This window comes from Lithobates pipiens, unplaced genomic scaffold (assembly GCF_037356315.1).
Source record: "Lithobates pipiens isolate NorthernLeopardFrog02 unplaced genomic scaffold, aLitPip1_a1.2 Scaffold_28, whole genome shotgun sequence".
Classification (NCBI taxonomy): domain Eukaryota; kingdom Metazoa; phylum Chordata; class Amphibia; order Anura; family Ranidae; genus Lithobates; species Lithobates pipiens.
This window is the reverse complement of record NW_027507789.1, coordinates 200,744,810-200,771,770: the sequence shown is the minus strand read 5'-3', so window position 1 is coordinate 200,771,770 and position 26,961 is coordinate 200,744,810. Positions and strand designations below refer to the sequence as shown.

The 26,961-nt window shown below is 42.2% G+C and overlaps 1 protein-coding gene across 1 annotated transcript in view; it reads right to left on the bottom strand.

Moving 5' to 3' along the window:
- CDH4 (cadherin 4) overlaps positions 1-26,961 on the bottom strand; it is a 1,072,466-nt gene that overhangs the window by 90,195 nt on the left and 955,310 nt on the right. The window contains exon 7 of the mRNA XM_077460271.1: positions 13,565-13,737. Within this exon, the coding sequence (XP_077316397.1) occupies positions 13,565-13,737 (173 nt within the window). The remainder of the gene's footprint in view (positions 1-13,564; positions 13,738-26,961) is intronic.

The window sequence follows — 26,961 nt, the reverse complement described above, 5'->3', positions numbered from 1 at the left end:
CTGACTCAAGGTGAGTGGTGGAACCCATTCAAAGTGCTCTGGGTATGAGGGTTCCCTCGCACACATACAGTAAGTACAGTGCCTTGAAAAAGTATTCACACCCCTTGAAATTTTTTACATTTTCTCATGTTACAACCAAATGCGTAAATTTATTTTATTGGGGTTTTATGTGATAGACCAACACAAAGTGGCACATAATTGTGAAGTAGAAGGAAAATTATAAATGGTTTTCAAGATTTTTTTTACAAATAAATATCTGAAAAAGTGTGGCGTGCATTTGTATTCAGCCCCCTTTACTCTGATACCCCTAACTAAAATCTAGTGGAACCAATTGCCTTCAGTTGTCACCTAATTAGTAAATAGAGTCCACCTGTGTGTAATTTAATCTCAGTATAAATAAGCTGTTCTGTGAAGTCCTCAGAGGTTTGTTAGAGAACCTTAGTGAAAAAACAGCATCATGAAGGCCAAAGAACACAGCAAACAGGTCAGGGATAAGTTGTGGAGAAGTGTAAAGCAGGGTTAGGTTATAAAAAAAATATCCCAAGCTTTGAACATCTCACGGAGCTCTGTTCAATCCATCATCCGAAAATGGAAAGAATATGGCACAACTGCAAACCTACCAAGACATGGCCGTCCACCCAAACTGACAGGCCGGGCAAGGAGAACATTCATCATAGAAGCAGCCAAGAGGCCCATGGTAACTCTGGAGGAGCTGCAGAGAACCACAGATCAGGTGGGAGAATCTGTCCACAGGACAACTATTAGTCTTGCTCTCCACAAATCTGACCTTTATGGAAGAGTGGCAAGAAGAAAGACATTGTTGAAATAAAGCTTTAAGAAGTCCTGTTTACAGTTTGTGAGAAGCCATGTGGGGGACACAGCAAACGTGTGGAAGAAGGTGCAGCAAACATGTGGAAGAAGGTGCTCTGGTCAGATGAGACCAAAATTAAACATTTTGGCCTAAAAGCAAAGCGCTATGTGTAGCGGAAAACTAACACTGCATATCACCCTGAACACGCCATTCCCACCGTGAAACATGGTGGTGGCAGCATCATGTTATGGGAATGTTTTTCTTTAGCAGGGACAGTGAAGCTGGTCAGAGTTGATGGGAAGATGGATGGAGCCAATTCAGGGCAATCTTAGAAGAAAACCTGTTAGAGTCTGGAAAAGAAGGCGGAGGTTCACCTTCCAGCAGGATAACAACCCAAAACATACAGCCAGAGCTACAATGGAAATCATATTCATGTGTTAGAATGGCCCAGTCAAAGTCCAGATCTAAATCCAATAGAGAATCTGTGGCAAGACTTGAAAATTGCTGTTCACAAGCGCTCTTCATCCGCTTGAGCTATTTTGCAATAAAGAATGGGCAAAAAAAATTATCATTTCCTTCCACTTCACAATTATGTGGCACTTTGTGTTGGTCTATCACATAAAATCCCAATAAAATATATTTATGTTTTTGGTTGTAATATGAAAAAACGTGGGAAATGTCTAAGGGTATGAATACTTTCTCAAGGCACTGTAACTCAGGTCATATATAGGTACGAGCAGGATACCCGTGGTGCCTGCTTTTCTGGGTTGCTGCTCATTTATTAGGTTTGTGTATTTACCTTAAAAATCATGTCAATAGGTCAATTTATGTACTGAATAGGATTTTTCATGAGGAAGCTTGTAAATGTCAGAACTTTATAAAGTAACCTCAGTAATTAAGGTTTACTGGTCCTTTAATTCTCATAAACTATACCTGGATAAATACACAGCATTAAGTCTTCATTTCTCTTGGATCCAAAGTGCCTCATTCATCTCCTGCCAATTAGTCCATAAATAACCCAATTAGTAAGAAACTTGAGATGAATGAGGCTGGAAGCGGGGACATCTAAGTCTACGCACACTGGAGTAGAGTCAGTGAGGACCTACAACGCTAATTTAAGAGTCTCCTGACATTTGTAATTAAGTACAAATGCTACATTTACATAGTTCTCCGTAATTAGACATCTCAACAATTATGTAACCAGCTTGTTTGGATTGACGTTCTCCCTTTTTTTTCCCCGTAATCATTTAGTAAGATTGCAGAGGACCAGGTAAGGAATAGTGGAATACAAACATTCTGGTGGAAGGGAAGCAGACCAATACATTTTTGGGAGAGTTTTTATATATGGTCCTAGGTGAGGCACATAATTCAAAATGGCGTCACTAAAAATGGCAGTACATAAGCCAAGTTATAAGACTAATTAGGCCTACTATTAGACAAACCCGTGTGTAATGGATTAGGGTGTGCACCCCAAAGCTCAAACACACATGCCTGTGTATATTTGTATATATACAGTATCTCACAAAAGTGAGTACACCCCTCACACTTTTGTAAATATTTTATTATATCTTTTCATGTGGCAACACTGAAGAAATGACACTTTGCTACAATGTAAAGTAGTGAGTGTACAGCTTGTGTAACAGTGTAAATTTGCTGTCCCCTCAAAATAACTCAACACACAGCCAGTCTAAACCGCTGGCAACAAAAGTGAGTACACCCCTAAGTGAAAATGTCCAAATTGGGAGCAAAGTGTCAATATTTTGTGTGGCCACTATTATTTTCCAGCACTGCCTTAACCCTCTTGGGCATGGAGGTCACCAGAGCTTCACAGGTTGCCACTGGAGTCCTCTTCCACTGCTTCATGGCAACATCACGGAGCTTGTGGATATTAGAGACCTTGCGCTCCTCCACCTTCCTTTTGAGGATGTTCCACAGATATTCAATAAAGTTTAGGTCTGGAGACATGCTTGGCCAGTCCGTCACCTTTACCCTCTGGGTGTCAAGGTCCTGGGGTCAATTCCTGCTCCACTGTAATCCACCATCCAAATAACGGGCTACACATTGAAGACGTTCAGCTCCAGCCAAGGTTAACTGACAGCACACTGCTCACTCCCACCCAAAGCCAAACATGTTTCACCCACAACAAGGCCTAATCCTGGGAATCATGTGGTAACACCACAGAGGACTAGGTCAGGAAAAGGGAATACAAATACTCTAGTGAAAGGAAGCAGACCGACACAATTTTGGGAGTGTTTTCATATATGGCCGTAGATCAGGTACAGAATTCAGATCTGTTTTTGACCTCAATGACTAAGCCCAATGGGCAGGACGAAATGTGTTGGGGATGCGGTAAGGACGGAGATAGAATGAGGCTACCATCACCTCTTTGATGCATGGGATTGCTCGGTGTGTGGCTTGCGGTTCATAATCTTGCTCACTATTATAAGCAGACGGACTCTTCACAAAGCCTGCACCCTGGATGGAAGCTACAGGACAGGGCTGTACAAGCCGGACGGGGACATAAAGCTTTACTAGGTTCAGATTTGTTTGGTGTCACTACAAATGGCAGTACACAGGCCAAGTATAAGACTTGGTTTCGGTCTAGTTTTGCAAAAATTGCCTGATGTATTTGGGATAACTGGACAACTGTGGTCAGTACTTGCTGAGATCATGTTCTGGAACTTGGAAAACTAATTGAATAAGTAGCAATACATCATCAAATCATAGGAAAAGTCCAACTAAATGTGACTACTAGCTACAGTATGATGTAGAATTCTAGATAAATGACAACCAAGTATGGCCTATCAATACACACCGACATATCCACACTAGATTTTCTTTATTCTGTAATGCAATGGGAAATTTTAGACACTGGACTGGTGGTGATCGGACTACTGGGAGAGTTTATGGATCATTGGAGCTCATTCAGCACTCTGGTCAGCTCCCTCTATACATACAGTACAATGCTTGCCTGTTTCGTGGACAGCTTGGTCAGTGCTGAAGAACTTATTCTGACTGCCAGCCTCAAACTGACTGGGAGCGGAAGAGGGAAGACTCTACAACCTTGTTACTTTTTTTTTTTTAGGATGACCTTGAAGATCAGGAAATGACTATCTGATGTGTGTCAGGCTGAGCAGGAACAAAGGCAGGTGCCACTCTGATCAATAAGGCAGATACGTGGCTTCCAAAGCACAAAGTTGGTTATCAGCTGGGGGTACAGAAAATAATAGACGCTATCTTGCATGCACCACGTTCCCAGCTGAATGAGCAGAGTTCTTTGTTCCAAGTGACAGTGTGAAATCCTCCCTGCTCTAACAGGCCCCCTTTCTTCCCACTCTCTTGTGCATGATGTAATTTAGTGATTGGGACGTGCGTTCCAGCGTCCATTGGTATTGCTCTCTCTCTGCTGTCATCTTGCTGAAGCCCTTGACGAGCGCACTTGTCTTATTCTCCTGACAGAGCGAGATACAGCAATCTGATCACAGAGGCGTCTGGGGGAGAAAAAAAAAAAAAGGAGCAATCTTCCCCAAAGCTCTGCACAGTTGCGATATACTGCAGTGCAGAGCAGCACCCCCAGCCAAATTCTGTAATGAGAGGTTACATTCACTTACACTTTGGCATCCAATAAAACAACTGACTTTGGATTTTTTACGCACGTCTGGAAATGTTGAGGTTGATTTGTCATGGATTGACATTTTCCTTTTCATTTATTTAATTTGAGATATTTGTTTTAACTGCATATTTATTTTACTGCCATTGTTTTCCCAACTCCTGTCACTTGGGCGAGACAGCTCAGTCTTCAGGAAGATGCGAAGACAAATCTAAATGAGAGTATGTGAAATAAACAGGATCTAATATAGAGAATATTATCATTGGGGGGCAGCACAGTGGTGTAGTGGTTAGCACTTTCACCTAGCAGCCAGGGCCAGGACAAGGGGTGGGCAGAAGGAGCGGCTGCCCTGGGCACTGTGGTATCATGTGATGTAGGGAAGGGGTGCCACAAGGAGATTTGAAGGGAGAGGTTTTGTGTTGGAAGGGGGAATTTGGGGGGGGGGGATAAGATTGTGCTAGGAGGGAGGATTTGAAATGGGGCCGAGAAGACGTGTACCAGGAGTGAAAATGTTACGGGGTAGAGGATTTGTGTTAGGATTACTTTTTTTTTTTGGGGGGGGGGGGGCAAAGATTTGTGCTGAGAGGGGTGATTTCAGATTTCATCAGGGGGACAGATTTGTACTGGGAGGAGGGTTTATTTATGCTTAGGGGGTAAGCATGCAGATTAGTGCTCAATGTATTTGTGGGGGACACATAACGCTCATACATGGGGGGGGGGGGCACAGTTTGGCATGTTCGCCCTGGGCTCTAGATGACCTTGTCCCAGTGTTGTGTCGAAAAAAATGACCCCCTTCGGATAGTGTCCGCTCTGTACTGCGCTTGCACAGTACGGAGGACAAGGAGACGCTGAAGGTCTCCTAAGATGAGTTCAGGTTCAAGCTCCACCATCCAAGTGGACATAGAGTCAGAATAAAAATTTGCAGAGCAAATTGAGGCCGTGCCTGAAGCGTGGCGATCGAAGCCCGCGAGGGGTCCTGTTACCAAGTGTGATTCAGTTTGCATAGGTAGCGCTATATAAAACACTCATTCATTCAAACATTACATGTACTGTTTTAACTACATAAACGTCTGAATACAATACTGCCCACAATAGTGACCCTCACGAAAGCAGACCCAGAGGTTGATACTTGTGTAGATGTTACCATACAGCTTCAGAAAGTCTCATGGGGATGATTTTTTTTTAAAACTAGAGAGTGTAAAATCTGGTGCAGCTCTGCATCGTAGCCAATCAGCTTATAACTTCAGTTTGTTCACTAAGGATGGGTTCACGCTAGTGCGAATTGGATGTGGGTTTACCCACATCCAATTCGCATGACAGGAGATTGTGACTGGTTCTCTATGGAGCAGGTTCACACATCTCTGGAGCAGATTGCTCAGGGGGTCCTGTGCATCTTTGGGTCTGTTTCAGGTCAGAATTCTGGCAAAAAATTGTGCCTGATTCATCCCTGAAATGGAGAACGGGGACGCACCGGACAACTGCTGTGCGCAGCATCGGTATTAGAGGTGATCCCAGCCTGAAGCTTTGCTAAAAAAAAAGCTGATTGGTTTTTATGCACAGCTGCACCAGATTTTACACTCGCTAGTTTTAGTAAATCAACCCCCTAGTGTCAGACAGGGGTCACATAAGGGCCCAGCTTTCAGGCCCCTGCAGTAAGTTATCCACTTTTGTTCCCATTTGTTGGAATATATATATCTTTTCATTCCCCCTTTATTAGAGGATATCTTTAACAAACAATATTTATTTCCCTTTCTAGTATATTACATTCCTGATGAATGGCTGAAATGGCAAGAAACGTGTTGGGTGCCACTAGATGTCAAAAGATATCTGGTCTCATTATGTATTTTTATCCTTTCATGTATATTTTTCAGATCTATTTATCAATTGTATTGCATGCTATGAGCAGCATATTTTAGTGTAAGTCATGTGACTACCTATATATTTGATACAATGTTTTTCTAAATAATCTGGAATGAATTTTCCGTTTGCAATAAATCATGTATTGTAATTTTCATTCATGTATCAATTTTGTCTCTATTTCGACATGGCAGCCCTCACTGCGCCTGCGTGGGTTTCCTCCAGGTACGCCGGTTTCCTCCCAAACTGTTGTTGCTATATCTCCTTTATAATAATAGTAATAATAATCCATGTTAGGCAGGCCTACAGAAATAAACACTGCAACGTGGGAACATTATTATTTCCTTTTTTGCATGGTGATTATAGAATATAATTTTTTTTTTACTTAACCCAGCATCTGATAAAGGCATTGCTTAGCCTGTACTCATTGACAGTGAAAAGAAAAACCATGCCATACCAGTGTAGGTTAAGAAAATCACAGGGTTTGCTGACCACAGAAAAAACACACGCTTGTATGTAGTCTATTAAAAACTCAAGGTTATATATATATATATATTTTTTTACGGGGGGAAGGGGCCAGATGGGAAAATCTGTCAGAGGTGATAAAATGAAGATGCTTTAGTGCTAGAGTTGTGTTTTCAAGTTGTATAAATCACTGTACACCCTTGACCTGATCACTCCATTGGAGGGTAGGCACGGCAATACCAGAACTTGAAATATCAATAAAATAAACTCGAGCAATTGTGCCATCTCTCCATCAGGATTCCTAGTTCTCTCTCCTTGTCTTCCTTTTTCCTTTCGTTTCTTTGTTCTTTCATATCCTTTTTTTCAGATTTTTGTTATATCATTTTGGTTACTTTATCACATGGGTGCTCAACCTGTGGCCCTCCAGCAGTTGACAGAACTACAGTTTATCACCTGCTTGTGTATTGTGCAATGGGGCATGTCACAGTAATGATTGGACGACGGCTTAGGTGCTCTTTGATACCCATGCTTGGGGTCGCTGAGCAAAGTGTTTATTTTCTTCCATCTCATGGTATTTGTATAATAATTTTTTGGGGTTTGTTATTCTGGATGTTATTTTGATACTTTATATGTATTTCCCATATGTGTGCCCGTGTGATCACGGGTCTGGTATCACGCTCAGGCTACGTGGGGCAGAGCGATTGAAATTGTTGTTTCTTCTTTCTTGAATTTGATGAAACGTAATAAAAATCTTTGCACATAAAATAAATACACGCACATACAGTATATGTGTGTGTGTGTGTATATATATATATATATATATATATATATATATATATATATATATGTATGTATACTGCATGTGTTTTGATTTCTGTGCTTCAAGACATCAAATGGGTGCCCAAACAAAGCAATACATGAAAGGGATGGATCTTCCTGCTTTGTCTTCATTCAAACATACATGTCACAAGGAACAAAGGATGACCATTTCGAGCAACACTGCCCTTTCTCTTGTGAATTTGAGAAAGGGCAATGTTGCCTGAAACCATCATCTTTTGTTTCTTGTGACATGTAAGTTTGAATAAAGACAAAGCAGGAAGATCTGATCTCCATCGCTTTTATTTCTTATTGATATTGATATTATATATAATATTATATATATATATATATATATATATATATATATATAAATATATAAATAAATATATATATAATATATAATTGCCTTTACTTGAACTTTAATGGCATCCCAGTCTTAGTCCGTAGGGTTCAATATTGAGTTGGCCCACCCTTTGCAGCTATAACAGCTTCAACTCTTCTGGGAAGGCTGTCCACAAGGTTTAGGAGTGTGTCTATGGGAATGTTTGACCATTCTTCCAGAAGCGCATTTGTGAGGTCAGGCACTGATGTTGGACAAGAAGGACTGGCTCGCAGTCTCCGCTCTAATTCATCCCAAAAGTGTTCTTTCAGGTTGAGGTCAGGACTAGTCGACTAGTCAAGTTCCTCCACCCCAAACTCGCTCATCCATGTCTTTATGGACCTTGCTTTGTGCACTGGTGGGCAGTCATGTTGGAACAGGCAGGGGCCATCCCCAAACTGTTCCCACAAAGTGCGATGGAGGATCGGAGATAATAAGGTAGAGGCGTCGGTTTACATTAACCCTTACACACGTAGGAAGGAATACATGAAACAGAGGGACTGACCGTGATATGTTTTAACTTTAGAGTGCACTGGCAGGACTGTCTCAGGAGAGGCAGGGGGAGCCGGGATGACGTTATCCATTCAATTGATGCAGCAAGGTTGTCCCGCATCTATGCTGAATTGTGAAAGGCTGCATCGAGATGCATTGATTCTATGATTATTTTCCACATCCCTACTCCCGTACATGCGCACGAGAATGGTTGCTTATGGCACAGGACTCTGAAGGAACGGTCCGGGTGGCCGTTTTTTCAGAGCGCATGCGCCGGTGACATTACTGGCTGCATGTACAGTAAATATATTTGCAGTACCTATAGGTAAGCCTTATTATAGGCTTACCTATGGGTAAAAGTCAGAAATGGGAGTTTACTCCCATTTTAATGGGCAGGCTGAATGTACCAAGTTGATTGATCAACTCGGGAATAACCAGCCTGCTGGATTCTCTTGCGATTATTGCTCGGGGCTGCTATAGCCACTAGCAATAATTGCTGTCTTCTCCTTGCAGGGACAGCTTTTTACGCCTGCCCCCCGCTGGGAGACGAAAATTGTGGATTCCCCTGTCTGCACTGTCAGTGTTGATGGGGGAAGGATGCTAATTGTATTTTTGCTCCATGTATGGCCTGCCTTACACACCACATAGAAGATAACCATTTGTAATTGTTATCTGCAGCCCTTTGGCTGACCTGTTCAGTTCTACCTTATGTGACCCCTGGCAGTGAATTGGATGTGCCCTGGCACACTTGCTTAAATACACATGGCATGCCTCCATCCCTATATTGGTTCATAGAAAAAGAGAGATAATTGGGACTTTAAGTGAGGGCCACCATGTCGAAATAGAGACGAAATCGACACATAATGAAAATTACAATACATGATTTATTGCAAACAGAAAATTAATTTTATTTTTGAGAAAAACATTGTATCAAATATATAGGTAGTCACATAGTTAGTAAGGTTGAATAAAGACACCAGTTCATCCAGTTCAACCTGAGTGAGTGTCTACAGTTGTCCCTATCCAAGGTCCCCATTCATACACTAGGGCCAATTTTTGGACAGAAGTCAATTGGCCTATCAGCATGTCTTTATAATATAAAGGAGAGAATACCGTTACATTACAGTTCACTAGAGAAGGAATAGGAGGGCCCAGCTCATGGAGCATAGATTCTAAAGGGAGTGGAAGGTGGCACAAAAGGTAACAGCTGTAGGGGGATGAGCTGATGGAGGTGGCCAAAGTATAGTTTTTAGGTGGAGATGGGGTAGGGATTGCCTAAAAGCAGAGTTAACTGGACATACTGGAGTAGGGAGTTCCACAGGATGAGAGAGGCTCTGAAGAAGTCTTGGAGCATGGGAGGAGGTATCAAAGGAGCTAGAGAGCAAAAAGTAAGGGGAGCAGAGTGGAAGATTTGGGTGATATCTTGAGATAAGGTTGGTGATGTAGCTGGGGGATTATACACACACCGCCAGACCATTGTTCCTAATTTTTACTGACAGTCTACTGACTGGAATGGTACCAGATAATTGGAGAAAAGCCAATGAAGCGCTAAAATTTAAAAAGGGCCCAAAATACATATCTGGGAATTACAGACCAGTTAGCCTAACATCAATAGTATGTAAACTCTTGGAGAGGATAAGGGACTATATACAAGATTTTAGTAATGAGAACGGTATCATTAGCAGTAATCAGCATGGATTCATTAAGAACCATTCTTGCCAAACCAATCTGTTAACATTCTATGAGGAGGTGAGTTTCCATCTAAATAAAGGAAGGCCCGTAGACGTGGTATATCTGGATTTTGCAAAAGCATTTGACACAGATCCCCATAAACATTACTGTACGAAATAAGATCCGCTGGCATGGATTGAAAACTGGCTACAAGGGCGAGTTCAGAGGGTGGTGATAAATGGGGAGTACTTGGAATGGTCAGGGGTGGGTAGTGGGGTCCCCCCAGGGTTCTGTGCTGGGACCAATCCTGTTTAATGAAACATAAAAATAAACAACCTGGAGGATGGGGTAAACAGTTCAATCTCTGTATTTGTGGACAATATTTATCTAAGCAGGGCAATAACTTCTCCGCAGTATGTGGAAACCTTGCAAAAAATCTGAACAAATGAATGGGGTGGGCAAACACATTGCAAATGGGGTTCTATGTAGAAAAATTTAAAATAATGCATTTGGGTGGCAAAAATATGAATGCAATCTATACACTGGGGGGAGAACCTCTGGGGGAATCTAGGATGGAAAAGGACCTGGGGGTCCTAGTAGCTGGCTCAGCAATGGCATGCAATGCCAAGCTGCTGCAAACAAAGTAAACAGAATATTGGCATTAAAAAGGGGATTAATTCCAGAGATAAAACGATAATTGTCCCGCTCTACAAGACTCTGGTCCGCACCTGGAGTATGCTCTCCAGTTCTGGGCACCAGTCCTCAGGAAGGATGTACTGGAAATGGAGCGAGTACAAAGAAGGGAAACAAAGCTAATGAAGGGTCTGGAGGATATCAGTTATGAGGAAAGGTTGCGAGCCCTGAACTTATTCTCTCTGGAGAAGAGACGCTCGAGAGGGAATATGATTTGAATTCACAAATACCGTACTGGTGACCCCACAATATGGATAAAACTTTTTCACTGAAGGGAATTTAACAAGACTTGTGGCCAGTCATTAAAATTAGAAGAAAATAGGTTTAACCTTATATTATGTAGAGGGTTCTTTACTGTAAGAGTGGCAAGGATGTGAAATTCCCTTCCACAGGCGGTGGTCTCAGTGGGGGGCATCGATAATTTCAAGAAACTATTAGATAAGCACCTGAACGACCGCAACATACAGGGATATACAATGTAATACTGACACATAATCACAGACATAGGTTGGACTTAATGGACTTTTGCCTTTTTTTGACCTCACCTACTATGTAACTATGTATGGATGGCTTTGTATAATGTGGTTAGAATTTTGAATTTTATAAGTTGAGAAGCCAGTGAAGGGATTGGCAGCAGCCATGGATGGGGTAGAAAGGTGTAAGAGTCTAGGAGCAGCATTCATGATAGACTGAAGGGGGGATAGCCTGTGTAAAGGCAGGTCAGTAAAAAGCAGTAATCAAGGCAGAAGATAACCAGGGAGTGAATATGTCATATCTAGAAAACAAAGTTATGTGCAGACATTTTTTAAGAGTAACCTCTTCACTGTACTCCAATGGAAACCCTTATCTACGGTCTATCAACCCATTTCCAATAAAATCCTCACATGGACGAGTCCCTTTTGTTTTGCCTCTTTTGTATTCCATGGTTTCGTTGACGTCAATTGTTGCACTGGTGGCAGCGGCTAGATCCATACTTGCCTTGAATTTATCAAAACCAGCCCACTGCACACGCTCCCTCCAGATTTGCCATGCAGCTTATGAGCTAATGAGCTTTGCATACATTACACAGGTAATTTGTAGAGGCTGATTACTAGTGAGCTCGGGTAATATAGCCGGGCCGATTTCTGGACGTGAGAAATAGAAGTGAATCATCTAACAGACAAGAGCTAGGTACATTACAGCTTCATAGCCTTATTGCATTTATTTTCCATTTGTGTGTGAAGCGTGCTGAAACATCTATATCAAATCCATGCCCTTATTCCTTCTGCTCCCCTTGCCAGCAGCACCATTCAAATCCGATTTTCTATATAGTTCACTGATCTCACATTTACTATGCTTCCCTGTGCTAAAAAAAAAAAAAAAAAAAAAAAAAAAAAAAAAAAAAAGGGTCACAAAGCATTCCTACATTCCTATAGGCGTGTTACCGCAGCCCTACTTGAAGTCACTACATTTTGTCACTTTCTTCCCTTTATATGCAATGTTTGGGAGCTCCTGTTGTCCATTACATACTTGTTGATTGATTTACTAAAACTGGAGAGTACAAAATCTGGTGCAGCTGTGCATTGAAACCAATCAGCTTACAGGTCTAAGCCCACGTTCACAGCTGCGCGATTTGACCAGTGGCGGCCCGTCCATTAGGGGCGCCCGAGCGCCGCGCCCTCTATCCATGGCCACTAGCCCCTTCCCCTTCTAGCGATGCGATGCTCTATCCATCGCCGCCGACACCCCCTATTAATATGTCCGGCCCCTTTCAGGGCACCGGGCGCCTGAATTACAGCAGTGTGGGTGTTTTTTTGAAGCACCTGATTAGGCTCTAGCACCAGAGGCTCTAATAGGCTTCAAAATAGGGTGGGCTCATGGAGCAGAGCATTGCGCTATGAACCCACCCAGGTGTTACAACAGTGAATGAACATTCGCTGTTGCAATACTGATCCTCCTCCCGGCCAATCGGGAAGTGGATCTGATGCTCGTCACCCGATTGGCTGGAAGGACAGGAGATTCTACTGGATGCCTAGGAGGAGGGGAGGAGATGCACCGTAGAAGCGAGGAGGAGGAGAAGACACAGGAGACGCTAACCGATGCCCGCCGCAGCCTGATGTCCGCTGATGCCCCGATCCCTGCCGCTCCTTAATGTCTGCCGCTGCCTGATGCCTTCAGCCTAGATGGGGTAAGTGGACCGACTGGCAGACAGTGAGCTGGGGTGTGGGGGGGCTTTGAGGTGCCGTGGGGGGGGGTGGTTGTTTGCCGCCCCCAAGCAAAAAAACACGAGCTGCCACTGGATTTGAAAATCGGCAACGGCACTGTCCCAATTGGTGCGACTCCGACTTTGTGGCGCTGCATCGATTTCCAAAAGTAGTTCCAGCACACTTTTGGTGACTTAGGGGGCAATTTCAATAGACATCTGTGCATGAACCACCACAAATGTCTTTCAAATCGCCCCCAGGACTCGCACTGAAATGCCAGTTTGAAATCGTGCGAGTTCAGCTGAACTAGCACGATTTCAAACCAGCGTTTAGTGTGAACGAGGGCTTATTGTCAAAGCTTAATTGAACAAGCAGAATTTAGAAGCCAATTGGCTACCATGCACAGCTGATCTCCCCCCCCCCCCCCCCACAGAGTAGCTGACAGCTTGATTCCAACTCTCCCTTCTCAATCAGCCCTGTTAGCCAAGTCTAGTACACTTCAGTAAAGTAGTGTCTGCAAGATCTCAAAATACGAATGCTTATCCATCACCTGAAGACACAGAAGCAATGAAAGACCCTCTCACCTCTCTGTCCAGACCTGCCGCCACTGTATTAATGACTCCCGTTTCACTGTGGATCACAAACATATCCTGGGAGGGGCTCTGCGGACTCTGAGTCATGATGCGGTACATGACGATCCCATTTGATGTGTTGATATCATCAGCATCGTGTGCGGTCATTGTCATCACATAGGTACCTGCGAGCACAAAAAAGGTACACATTTAAGGAAATGAGGGAAATATTGACATAGCAGAATCAATTCCATATCACTTTCACCATTTTGTATGGCTTCCACCTGCCCTGGACTGCGCCACCTGGACAGCTGTCTGGGTGGATGTGTGTTGTATTGCCCCGGGCTGCTAGGCCAAAAACCTAAGGCATATCCTGGGGACATCTGGCTGCTAGGCTATCTGAGGGCCTATCCAGAAGCAGGAAAAGCAGCGTAGGGTTGGGACTGCGGGCTTGTAGTCCAACCAGAAATAACGGTTCCGCTGGCCTGGGAACCAGTCATGGTCGGAGGTATGGGGAAAGCTGTTGCCACTAAGGGATCATCCACCTTGCTACCGTAGACCATTGTGAGTAAGCTGAGATGAGAGCCGACTTCTCACTAGCTGGGGACGGTGAAACTTGACGCTTGTGGAGTGCCAAGCCAGGGACCTAACATGACAGCAGGGGTGATGCTTGAAGAGTATCTATGAGTGTCAAGCCAGGGACCGAGCAGGGAAGTGGGGGTGGCGCTTGAGGAAGCGGGGGTGGCGCTTGAGGAAGATACTGAGTGCTACTGTGAAAGAGCTCAGGGGATCCATTGGCTAGTGGATCTGAAGTCTAGCGGAAGACTGGAAGCTCATTGAGTGAAGACCCACAGTAAGTGTGGGGTAAAGAGAAAATACAATTACCGTTAGTAACAGCTACAAGATCGTTGCCATAGTAGACAGTGATCCTACCTTTACAGAAGTGGTGTCCGGCTGGAGGCCTTCACCTGTATAACTGTTTACCTATAGATGTCTTGGAGTCTGCCAATTATATTTGCATCTATCTAAGCGTGTCCTGGCCCTAACCCTCTCTCCCACAGTTCTGTTTAAGAGACAATACATCTTTTTGCATTCAAAAACTGTCTGGCGCCCACCTGTTCATCTTGCATTACACCCACCATGCCTTGTAAATCACACTCCACACTGAAGGATGTCAGCTATCCCTAACCCTGGAGGTAACTATTAGCCCTTGTACACACGGTCGGACATTCCAACCACAAAATCCGTCTGATTTTTTTCCAACGGATTTTGTCCGAAACTGGTGTTGCATACACACGGTCGGACAAAGTTGTTGGAAAATCCGATCATTCGGAACGTGATGACGTTCGTTCAGGCTAGTAGCCAATAGCTTTGGTCTCGTAATATGATCTGAGAATGCGTGGCACTTTGTCCGATCGGAATTCTCTACAAACAAACGGAAAAAGTCAGATCGGATCATTTTGTCGGAAAATTCTATATCCAGCTCTCAAACTTTGTTGGTCAGACATTCTGATGGAAAAAGTCTGATGGAGCCCACACACGGTCAGATTATCGGACAACACGGTCCGATCGGACATTTTCCACTGGAATGTCCGACCGTGTGTACAAGGGCTAAGGCCTAAAGAGGCCCGGGACTTTGCTACATATATTCTTTCTATAATCTCCTTTACCATCATCTTTTGGGGTGTATTTTTGAAGCATACAATCCAGGCATAATGGGAGGTTTATGGGCAAGTAAGAAGTATAACAAAAAGTGTAATCTATTGCAAGTTACAGTCTTTAGATGCTATGGCTGCATTTGTTTTCTTTTTTTTTAAACTGAGAACATTTTTAGCAAATACAGAAAATACCTGTTGATCCTGCCAGAATTTCCTTGTCACTTCCTGTAAAGTGCACTGAAGAATATCTTCCTTCCTAGCTGTCTTCTGTAAACTACCAATTACCCTGCCCTCCATTTAATGGACATGTCTGTAGTCTATATCATAGTCATTAGTTGGTATGGTTGAATGAAGACACCAGCAAACGCTTTCTTTGGTTAATAAACGAGCACTTCAGATTGTGTAAACTGTGTATTACTTAAATATCTTCAGTGTTATTTTTCTACTCTTTGTGAAAACCTTCAATAAAAAGTTTGAAACAGAATGAAGACACCGGTCCATCCAGTTCAACCTTCATGTGTTTGTGCCATTTTCAATACCCCAGTATATTGTGTTTGCTAAAGAAACACATTTAAATATTTTTTCTGAATTGATCTACACTCCCTGCTGACTTCACCAACTGTGGAAGGGAGTTACACATCCTTACTACTCTAACATAAAAAAATCCCTTAGACAGTTTGAAATTTAACCACATTCACCTTCATTCTTAAAGCCCCGTACACACGATCAGATTGTTGGCCAACAAAACCGTGGAATTTTGTCTGAAAGGCGTTGGCCCAAACTTGTCTTGCATACACAGTGCCACACAATTGTTGGCCAACAATTACGAAAGTAGTGACATACTACGTCGTTTTTTAGCTCTTTAACGCCACCCTTTGGGCTCCTTCTGCTAATTTCGTGTTAGTAGAAGTTTGGTGAGTGTTTATTCGCTCCTTTCATTTTGCGCCTTTCGTTTCACACTTTTCAGTTTGTTTTTGAATGCCCGTTCATCAACCAGACATGTTGCGGAATCGGAGGAGATAGCGTGTTATTTATTATTGGCCTTGGAGTTATTGCTTTGACGTGATTTTTTGGTTGAGTAATGACTTGATTTGGTATATTTTCTATATTTTTGGATGCATAGAATGCACTTTTTGGTTAAGTTCTATTGGCAGATAGCATTTCTAATTTTATTTGTTTTCTTTTTTTTAATGAACAATAAAAACAATTGTGTAGAATAATACTTGGCTATGTGTTTTACTTCAAATGACAGTTTGGGAGTAGGCAGTTACATTTTAAAAAATACAATGTAAAATTGACAAGGAACACCAACATAGTTGTATCTTTGATCTTAAAAACTACAGGATAATGGTGTTGTGGTAACTTGCCCAAATAAAAAAAAAGCATAATAATATTATTCTTGATATTACTAGAAAAAAAAAGCCTTTGAAAATTTGTTAATGCAGGGAGTGCATTAATGTAAAACAAAACGTTTTGCCTTTTGACCCACTTTAAAGGTTTGTATATTGTGGTCATCTCCCTTTTAGAGTGTAGGTAAACCCCCCTATTGTTATCAGCCAAGGAAGCTGCCATCTTTGCCTCTGTTTAATCTACAACTGTCATGATGCTGCACATGTGATCGGTTATGACACCAGCCATTGGATGGTTTGACAGTTTGGTTGAGAGCACAACCAATGGGAGTATTACATCGCACGTGGCAGAAATTAAACTGTTTTATGGATGGGTTTACTTTTGCTTTAAGGGTCTCTTCTCCAAAGAGAATACGTTTAATGTTTCCAGTCGTTCCTCATACATGAGGTCCTCCAGCCCCCTTCCTATCTTTGTTGCCCTCCTTGGCTCTCTCTAGTTACCGCACCTCCCTCCTGAAGATTGGTGACCCAAACTGGACGCCATACTTAAGATGTGGCCTAACCAGAGTTTTATATTACGAGAATAGCCTAGGGTGATAACCATGGCTCCCTCCATAGCTATAGTGGAAGAGTGATGTAGCCACTCAGGGACAGGAAGTGTGTTATCATTAAAGCAAAAGAAGCTTGAAAAAGGAAAACAAATGGAGTCCCCATATCAAGAACTAGAAATCTCTTGTTCATGCAATGCACTCTCTCTCTTTTCTTCCCTTGTGTTTGCACTCTGCCACACGCTCTCCCAATGGAAAATAAAAACTGCTGTTCCAACAGTTTTTGCATAGGCATGGTCCACTGTCATCACCATCAGGGAACTTGCCAGGCAACCATTGCTAGAGTGCATGAAGACAGGAAGTGAACACAAAGATGCTGCAAGAGATCAGAGTCTACTTTAAATATCCATTTAAGCAATTCACTTGAATGTGTGCTCAGAAGATTAGCACAGTCACTGATGATTCACTTTAGTGGAAAACATTTTGCTTTAGCAACAAAAGCATTACAAAGCAACAGATTTCTAATTTTTCTAGCATTTTGAAAGTGGCATCTTCCCAGGGCTCGCCCCGATGGATATGATTATGGATAGGCTACTTGGGCTTAATGCTAGATAAAAGGTCGTTTGCAGAGGTTCTTGAAGTTTCGTGGTTGAGGTATTTTTCCTTTTTTTGGAAAAAGTAAATTTTTCCGTGTTGCTGCACTGTACTGTAAAGTTACCAACTGTTGATGACAAATCTTTTTTACATTTTTTTTTAAAAGGTGTTAATTTTGGTTTTAGAACCGACAAACAACAGGGACAGACATGTGTGTAGGGTGCACAGAGCAGAACCAATCATAGCACGTAGAATAGATCAATTTAGCAGTCTGTATGAAACAGAAAAAACCCCCTACATAGTACATTTGTGCATTCATACTTACACTCACGCAAGCCTGCAGCACATACGAACACATAGCGAGAAGCAGGATCCCCCCTGGCATTGGAAGTTTCATATAAGGCATTCTCTGGTTATTTATTTTGGCATCTTGCCGAATAGTGTTACTGGATTGCATTAGTGGAGGACTCATTGGGCGAGCTTTGAAGAAAGGACATCCCCCCAGAAACCCTCCGAGACATCTAGCCATGGTTGCCATATTTTGGTGAATTTCTGAGGGCATGCCCTACTCTTATATATCAATTTAAATTTGGGGAGGACCCCATGAACAGTGCGAAAGAAGGCGTGGGCTGAGAGGGGGCCCACATCCTTCCAATGCAGTAAGATGGCTTTATGTGCATAAAATAACAGGATACGTAAAAAAGTCCTGGCGTGTGTATGAGGGACATGGTTATTAAGGATTCCTAAAAGTCCAACTTCCAGAGTGTGAAGTATTGGTAGGTGAAGTTTGTGGTCAAAAAAAGGCATATAAGTCCTTCCAGAAGGTTGAAAGTCCAGAACATGTGGTTCATGAAAAATCTTTAATAAAAATGTATTTGTTGGATAGAAAAAAAAAAAAAAAGCCGGGACTGGACGGGCCTCTCATAGCAGCCTCAACACTAACGGGGGAGTCCACCTCCGGAGACAAAGCTACCATACTTGACCCCTGTCGATGGTTTGTCTCGGTGGGAGTCAGAGAGTCGTTCACGAAGGTCCTTATCCCTTCCCTTCCTTCCCTCTCCCTGTCCTCCCTTACGTGCCCGCCTTATCCCCCTCCCTCATATCCCCTTCCCCTTTCCCTTTTCATTCCAGATACCTCTACTGTTACCCGCATGCCCTATGACTTGACGCCAGACGCATACCCCCCATACCCATACACAGAAGACCGTCTTGAGCATGCTAGCTGTCAGGAAAATCTGATGCCACACCACACGCTTGATGCCCAGGAGAGACCACCCTGTAGCACAGGGTTGTCCAATCTGACCCCGATCTCACAAAGCGCCACCGATTTTTTCTTTTTTTTTTGGATAGACTTTGTTATAGCGCGAATGCTGACATCTAGGATACCTCTCCTTCCCTCTCTCCCCTCCAAAGTTTATATTCCTATTTTTAGACAGAATTCCTAGGGTAAGGGTATTTTTCCAGACGACGAGTATTGATTGATCAAAAAATCACAAACCTAGAAACATGATTGCTACACAGTTATCAATGTATGGGATACTTGTTTGCTATCTATCTGAATGTAATTCTGGCATACTCTGAAATGCAATCTGTATTTTTTCTCCTTTATGAAAATAAAAACTTTTATGGAAAAAAAAAAAAGAAAAGAAAATGACATCAACTGAATTTCCTTATTATAGTCTAGGCCGGGGAGGTGAGAGCCTACACCTGCAGGCCATTCTGGGTATTCTCGCTCCCCCCTTTGTAGTCCAGTCTTGTAATCACAGATCGGGTTTAAATCCCCTCTCTCCGGGTGAGACGGTTCAACACCTCTTCATTAATTGTATTAACAGTGAAGAAGCAAATGAAGGGACTTCAGGATGCCGGCACTTGATATGAGCCAGAGCGTGTTTGCCACTGTGCTCTTTAAAGGATTAATTTCACAAGCTGCAAATTACAGCTCCATTTCAAAACGAACTCAGTCCCGTAATTGGCTTTCTGTTCAAATCAGCCAGGCTAAAGATTTGAATTCTTCATATGCAGATGACTTTCAAGTATCAGGCCCCATCTGTGCCACGCTCGCTGGCATTCATCTCTCAGGGGACAGTCAAGTGAGGCGGAAACGACTGGTCCAATGATAAGGGAAGAAAAGGCTAGGCGGACTCTTAAAGGGGTACTCTAATCTAATTAAAAAATCGAATGACAATTTCAAATGAGAACAAGTAGAAATTGCTGATTGCAACCACACTTTTGTCAACTTTCCTGGCAGAGGGAGGAAATCATGTAATACTGAGAGTCTCACGTACAGTACATGCGTCTCCTTTCTAATAATATCTTACTATATAATACATATAGAGGAAGAACAGGCTAAAATACAGGTGAACTACACGGAATAAAAGTTCTCTGATCTGCTGGAAGGAACAGGGGTCATTGCAAAAATGTTGGTCTTGTCCACGATCTAGAGATTAGAGATCTTCTGGAGGGAGGTCCACAGAATCTCTTAAAAATGTACGAATTATCAGATCCCCATGGATCCTTCCTTCCTTCTTCTACATCTTTCGTACATCCCTGCTAAGACCTATAAGAAATCTGTATTACGCAACCTTCTGAACACCACCAAGTTGCACATTTCTTTGAGATGGAAAGACCCTCAGCCTCCTTCTATTTCACTATGGCTTCATAGGGTGGAGACAAATCAGGTGGAAGACTTCGTACTTTCTGCTCAAAATTAACATGAACAATACTCCAAAACTTGGATCCATTGGAATATGTTTGTTTACTCAGATGAAGGCAGGGCTCTTTTTGAAGAGGACTCTAGCAGACAATTACATTTTCTTTACTCTATTATTTCCATCCTATTGTGCCAACATGGCTTCCCCTTTTTCCCCTTACTTCTTGTCCTGTCCTGTCCCCACCCCACCTTCTCACTGTCCCCCACCCCCCTTTTGTTTTCTATATTTGCCCCTCTATCCCTCCCTCTACCACAATCCTGTCTGCTGCTTCTAAAGGCCCGTACACACAATCAGACTTTTTGACAAACATGCAAATTAGCTGTTTTAAGGCAACATCCGACCGTGTGTACGCTCCATCGGACAAACTTTTTCAGTTTTCATCAGACTTTTGTTGGCTGTGGGAACGGACAAACTTTTCGGCAAGTCTGATGGAGCATAGTCCAATATGTGTACAGAAAACCATCGGACTTTACAAACACGCATGCTCAGAACCAATGCAAAAGATCAGACAACAATACAGAAGTTGACCAAAGGTGGCGGTAAAGATCAGAAAAAGCACGTGATTTGGTGAAAGTTGGCTGAAAAAGTCCAGCCATGTGTATGCTTAACAAGTTCACGGCCAACGCCCTTTGTAAAAAAGTTCACGAGAAAGTTTGTGCAAAGTCCGATCGTGTGTATGAGGCTTTATTCTTACTTTCTAGTTCCACTATATCCCTCAGTAACATTGAAAATGTTGTATCCTGCCCTTATTACAGTTATGGCCATGTGCTTCAAGCACTTAAGTTACAGAGATCTATATATGCTCAACCTTATGACTACTGCTCTCTTCGCCCTAGCAGCTGAATATGTCTGTATATGGACTCTTTACTTGCATGTCCCTGCAGTGATCTATTTAACCTTATTGCCTTGGTGGAACTGATACCTTCTACATATGGTCATGATGCAAGTGTTTGTATGTTTTCTAATGATGCTTTTCATTTTGTACAGTCCATTGATGCTATACTCCTTAAATAAAGGATTTAAAATAAAAAAAGAAGGTTCTCTGATTAATATTGTACTTTATACCTCAGGATTCTCCATCCCAGCTACCGAACATAAAAAAGTGCGCACCCCTCTATGGCCAGCCTAAAGTGTCTCCTTAGAAAAAAAAAAAAAAAAACTTTTTCTAAAATTCTGGATTGAGTTGGTAAGGGTTAGACCTCTTGTCACGTTTTTATTGCTGTCTTGTGTTCTTATTGGAGAGACTGACCCCTCCCTGTCTTGGGGACCATTCTAAAGGAAAAGAACGCAATGAGAAAACCAACATTTTAGAGTTGTCCCTAGAACAAAAGGTAAGGGGACCTCTCCCTATGGGAACATATATTTTGGGGATAACTTTCTAAAAGGGAAATTTATTCACTTTGGGAAATTTCCTCTAACTTTCTGTTGCATCTATGGGACAAGAAATAGAATATTCCCTGATGGACCACAGACAGCAAAAAAGAAAAAAAAAACCTGCAGAGGGTTAAACTCTGCTATATCTAAAGCTATTAAAAAGTGCTGTCTCCATGTATGCTTTAAAGCTAGTTTTGGCTATACACACACACCGCCCAATCACTGGACACCAATGGGCTTTTTATGCTTTTGCTAACTTGTTAAAAATGACATCATTCTAAAAATGGCTTAAATTCAGTACAGCGACTGATAAAGGTAACAACTAACATATATATAGAGCGTAGTGGGCAAGTTACTAGTGCATAAATTGATCTTTATAAATTGATTATTTTTATTTGAAATGAACATTTTAGAAATAAATAGGTAAAATAAATAGGTAATACAGAGCAGTGTTAATTTCATCTACTAAAATGACTAAAACATTTTATTCGACTAAATGAATACTATTTTAGTCAACTAAAATACGACTAAAACTAAAACAACTCAGATGACTAAACTACAACTAAAATGTTAATGGCATTTTAGTCAAAAGACTAAAATGAGACTAAAATTAAAATGGCATTTTAGTCAAAAGACTAAAGCCGCGTACACACGGGCGGATTGCATGGCCTACTGAGTCCGTCATACAATCCGACGGACAGTCCGTCATACTTTCGAATGAACGGACTTGACCACACACGGATGCACAAACAGTCCGTCGAAAGCTTGCGCGATGACGTGTACAGCACGTACGACGGGACTAGAAATAGGAAGTCATAATGCACAGCAATGCAACCTTTCGCCGTGTAAATCCTTTCTGAGCATGCGCCATTCTTAGTCCGTCGAACTAGCCTACTGACGAGCGGATTGTCCGCTGAAACCAAAGTATGACGGACAGTATTACGGAAATTCCGAAATACTTAGTACGCCAGACTGCACGCTGAAAAAGTCCGCTGAAGCCCACACACGAGCGGATTGTCCGCTGAAATGTGTTTCGACGGACTAAGTTGGCCATACAGTCCGCCCGTGTGTACGCGGCTTAAGACTAAAGACTTCAAAATAAACACTGGTCTGTAGTGCATTTTCATACCTCAATACCTTAAATAATAACATATGACATTTTTCACTCCAGCAGTATATAAGGAGTTTGGAAATTGTAGAGGAATGTTAACTAATGCACTGCAATTTAATTACACCCATTTGACAACTAAATGAGTTTTAGTCGACTAAAATGTACTGGAGATTTAGTTGACTAAATATGACTTTCAGAAGACTAAAATGGGACTAAAACTAAAATGCCATTTTAGTCCCAAGACTAATGCCCTGTACACACGGTTGGACATTCCAGCAACAAAATGCGCCTGATTTTTTCCAACGGATTTTGGTCCAAACTTGTTTTGCATACACGCGGTCACACAAAGTTGTCGGAAAATCCGATCGTTCTGAATGCGGTGACATAGAACACGTACGACGGGACTATAAATGGGCCAGTAGCCAATAGCTTTTGTCTCGTAATTTATTCGGAGCATGCATGGCACTTTGTCCGTCGGAATTGTCAACATATGATCGGAATTTATGCGATCGGATTTTGTTGTCGGAAAATTTTAGATCCTGCTCTCAAACTTTGTGCGTCGGAAATTCAGATGGAAAAAAGTCAGATGGAGCCCACACAAGATCGGATTTTGCGACAACACGATCCGATCGCACATTTTCCGCCAGAAAATCCGACCGTGTGTACAGGGAGTAAGACTAAAACTAAATCGAAATTTGCTGCCAAAATTAACACTGATACAGAGTGATTTCATACCTTAGTGCAGCCTTTCTCAACATTTTCAACACAGAGGAACCCTTGAAATAGTTCTCCAGTCTCAGAACCCCTGCTCAAAATTTGAAATCTATAACTCATGATACATTAGTGTGATGGTCAGTGGTAAGAATGGTCTTTACACTTGTGGTCATTGAGAAGAATTACCTCCTTACAGATAGTTAAAAAGATCAATGGTGTCGGTGGGAACTTATCTGAGAGGTAGAAATTGCCCAATGCTGAAGGAACCCCTACAACCTCTGGAGGAAAATGTGTAGAAACAGAACGAAACTCTGGATAGCCGCACTCCGGATTGTGTAAAAATTAGATGCCTTTATTTCTTCAAAATGCAAGTGCAAAACTCCATTGAACAAAATGTCACAGCAAAAAGGGAACAAAAAAGCTATGAGTAAGCGCTGTTTGTAGCGTGAAACGCGTTAGCAATTTTATTCAAAAATCTTTTTTTGTTCCCTTTTTGCTGTGACGTTTTGTTCAATGGAGTTTTGCACTTGCATTTTGAAGAAATAAAGGCATCTAACTTTTGCACAATCCGGAGTGCGGCTATCCAGAGTTTCGTTCTGTTTCTACACATTTGGCTTATGCAATCAGCCTGCACCTGGAACCCCCATCCATTTGGAGAGCTAGCAGCCTGTCAGTGGTTTTGACTTGGAACGGTGAAATCTCTGTTTGTTTTGTCGACTTTCTGGATCTTTTTGCAACCTCTGGAGGAACCCTGGGTTCCACGGAACCCTGATTGAGAACCAATGCCTTATTGTGTGTGTGTGTGCATGCTGGGCTGTCCAGCAGGAAAGCCTAGAACTAGCACTGCACTTTTTGAATGGAGAGGTTACTAAAGTTTACGAAAATTCTCGTACGACAAAATAAATAAAATAAAATAAAAAAAAGCGATGTCACGTTTTGTAGTGTATTTCTATTGTATTTTCGGATGACAACTGTACTGATTATACAAAAATTGTACAATCTGGTGTCATACAAGAAACATTTTTCCGTTTGTCTGATTGGATAATAATCGGTTGAACTGTCGTGATTGGCTCTCGAAATCTCTGTACTAAGAATGTGATTATCGTACGATCGATTTGAAATCGGTATTTTTCGTCCGATTTTCGGATCGCGTGTACGGGCCATTAGAATCTGGTCACACCTCCGCAAATCATTTTGTCCCACATATGTTGTGTTTATCTATGTATTCACTAAATGTATCAGAATCATATTGCATATGAATGTGAAAAAAGTAGGCTCTGAAAGAAATGAAGTTTAAAGAGACGATTACCATCATTTTACTTTTTTTTTACTCCTTTAGACTTTCACGAAATATGTAACTGTATTTGTAATACATAAAAACATTTGATGAGTCCTTATCAATGTTCCCCTATTGTAAGTGTGCCACTCTTGGAGTATTCTTTGTTGTACCGTATTTTCTTTTCTTATTATCTCCTCTCTCTTTCATTCTTCTTCTATTAAGCTACTAGATCAATCCGGAATAAAGTCAGAAGAAACCCTGTGCTATGTTATTTATTCTTTATAAAGAGTAATTCTAAACAGCATGTGAAACCAAGCAGTGAGCTATTAGAACTAATTCATACAGATGACTAGAAGCAGCTAGACAGCAGCATTCAAATGCGACTAAACTCTGAATCTGGACGCAGCAGCGCTCTATGATATTTCCGCATGCAATCTGGATGATTGGGTGTCCATAACCGCTGGTCCTGAATGCAAATGGTCAGTCTCCGGGGCCAGACAGAAGCCCTATTTGCTTGTAACCACTGGTGAACAACAGCAGCAGCAACCATTGATTTGCATAGGGTGCGGCTGTTAGCCTCACTGTTTCTCCACCCACAAGCACTGACTGTATTCCAGCACGTTGCAAGTGCTAAGATAGAAAGGTTTGCTCAATTTACTTTAATCTAACTTCTGCGCACTCCATTGTGCACCTTAAAGAGTCAGTAGAAGTATACTTCCTGATGCCTATGCTGTGGAAATTTCTCTCTTTCAGTTTCCTGGAACACTAATCAGATTTTTAGGACAGTCTAGAACAGTGATGGCGAACCTTGGCACCCCAGATGATTTGGAACCACAATTCCCATGATGTTCATACACTCTGCAGTGTAGTTGAGCATCATGGGAAATGTGGTTCCAAAACATCTGGGGTGCCAAGGTTCGCCATCACTGGTCTAGAATATGATTTGGTGTCATTGAGAAACTTCTGAGTACTGAAATTTTTTTTTAGTTTAGAGGGTTTACTGTATGTGTGAGATTGCATGCATGGTGTTCCAGGATTAAAAGCAGGGGTGTTCCAAGATTACTAGGTTACAGACAAGAGATTGAGGTGGTGCATTACAGTAATGCTTCTATGTAAAATCGAAGTAATGAGGCAATGCTCAATATTTATGGCTAGACATTACCCTTTTCTCTTCTTACAAAAGTGCACTGACCCTTTGACTCACCTCCTGTTGTGGACTAAGCAAAGCCAATTTAGGACCACAATCTGAATCAGGAGAATCCATGTATGAGAGGCTTAAGACATTGGAACAATCCACTCTATACCAAGGCAATACTTGGTATCCATGGCTAGACTTCACCTGCTCCTCTTCTTACAAACATGTACTGACCCTCCAACCCACTTTCTGTTGTGGACTAATAAACAAAGCCAACTTAAGAGAACAGTCTGAATCAGCAGAATCCATGGATGAGAGGCTCAAGACACTGGAACAATCCCCCCTATACCAAGGCAATACTTGGTACCCATGGCTAAACTTCACCCGCTCCTCTTCTTACAAACATATACTGACCCTCCAACCCACCTTCTGTTGTAGACTGAGGAAAGCCAGTTTAAGACCACAGTCTGAATCAGAAGAATCCATGGACAAAGGCTCAAGACATTGGAAAAATCCACCCTATACCAAGACATTATTTGGTATCCATGGCTAGACTTCACCCACTTCTCTTCTATCAAAAGTGTACTGCCCCCCCCCCCCCCCCCCAACCCACCTTCTGTTGTGGACTAAGGAAAGCCAGCTTAAAACCACAGTCTCAAAACATTGGAACAATCCAGTCTGACCCCAAAACCCCAGCCTAGCGATGATCCAGGGGTGGTGCATCTCTGACGCTCTTGTTATTTACACCCTACACCCACCTCCTAGTTTCCCCTCCTCTGGTTATTCCCTTTCCTATCATCCTTTGAATACTTGTCCCCTCCTCTCTTGGGTCCTCTTTATTTACCCCCTGTTGACTCATTCAGTTTTAATTTGGAAAAGAGAAATTGGGCACCATATAAATAGACCCCATGACCTGAGATCACATATGTCAGGCAT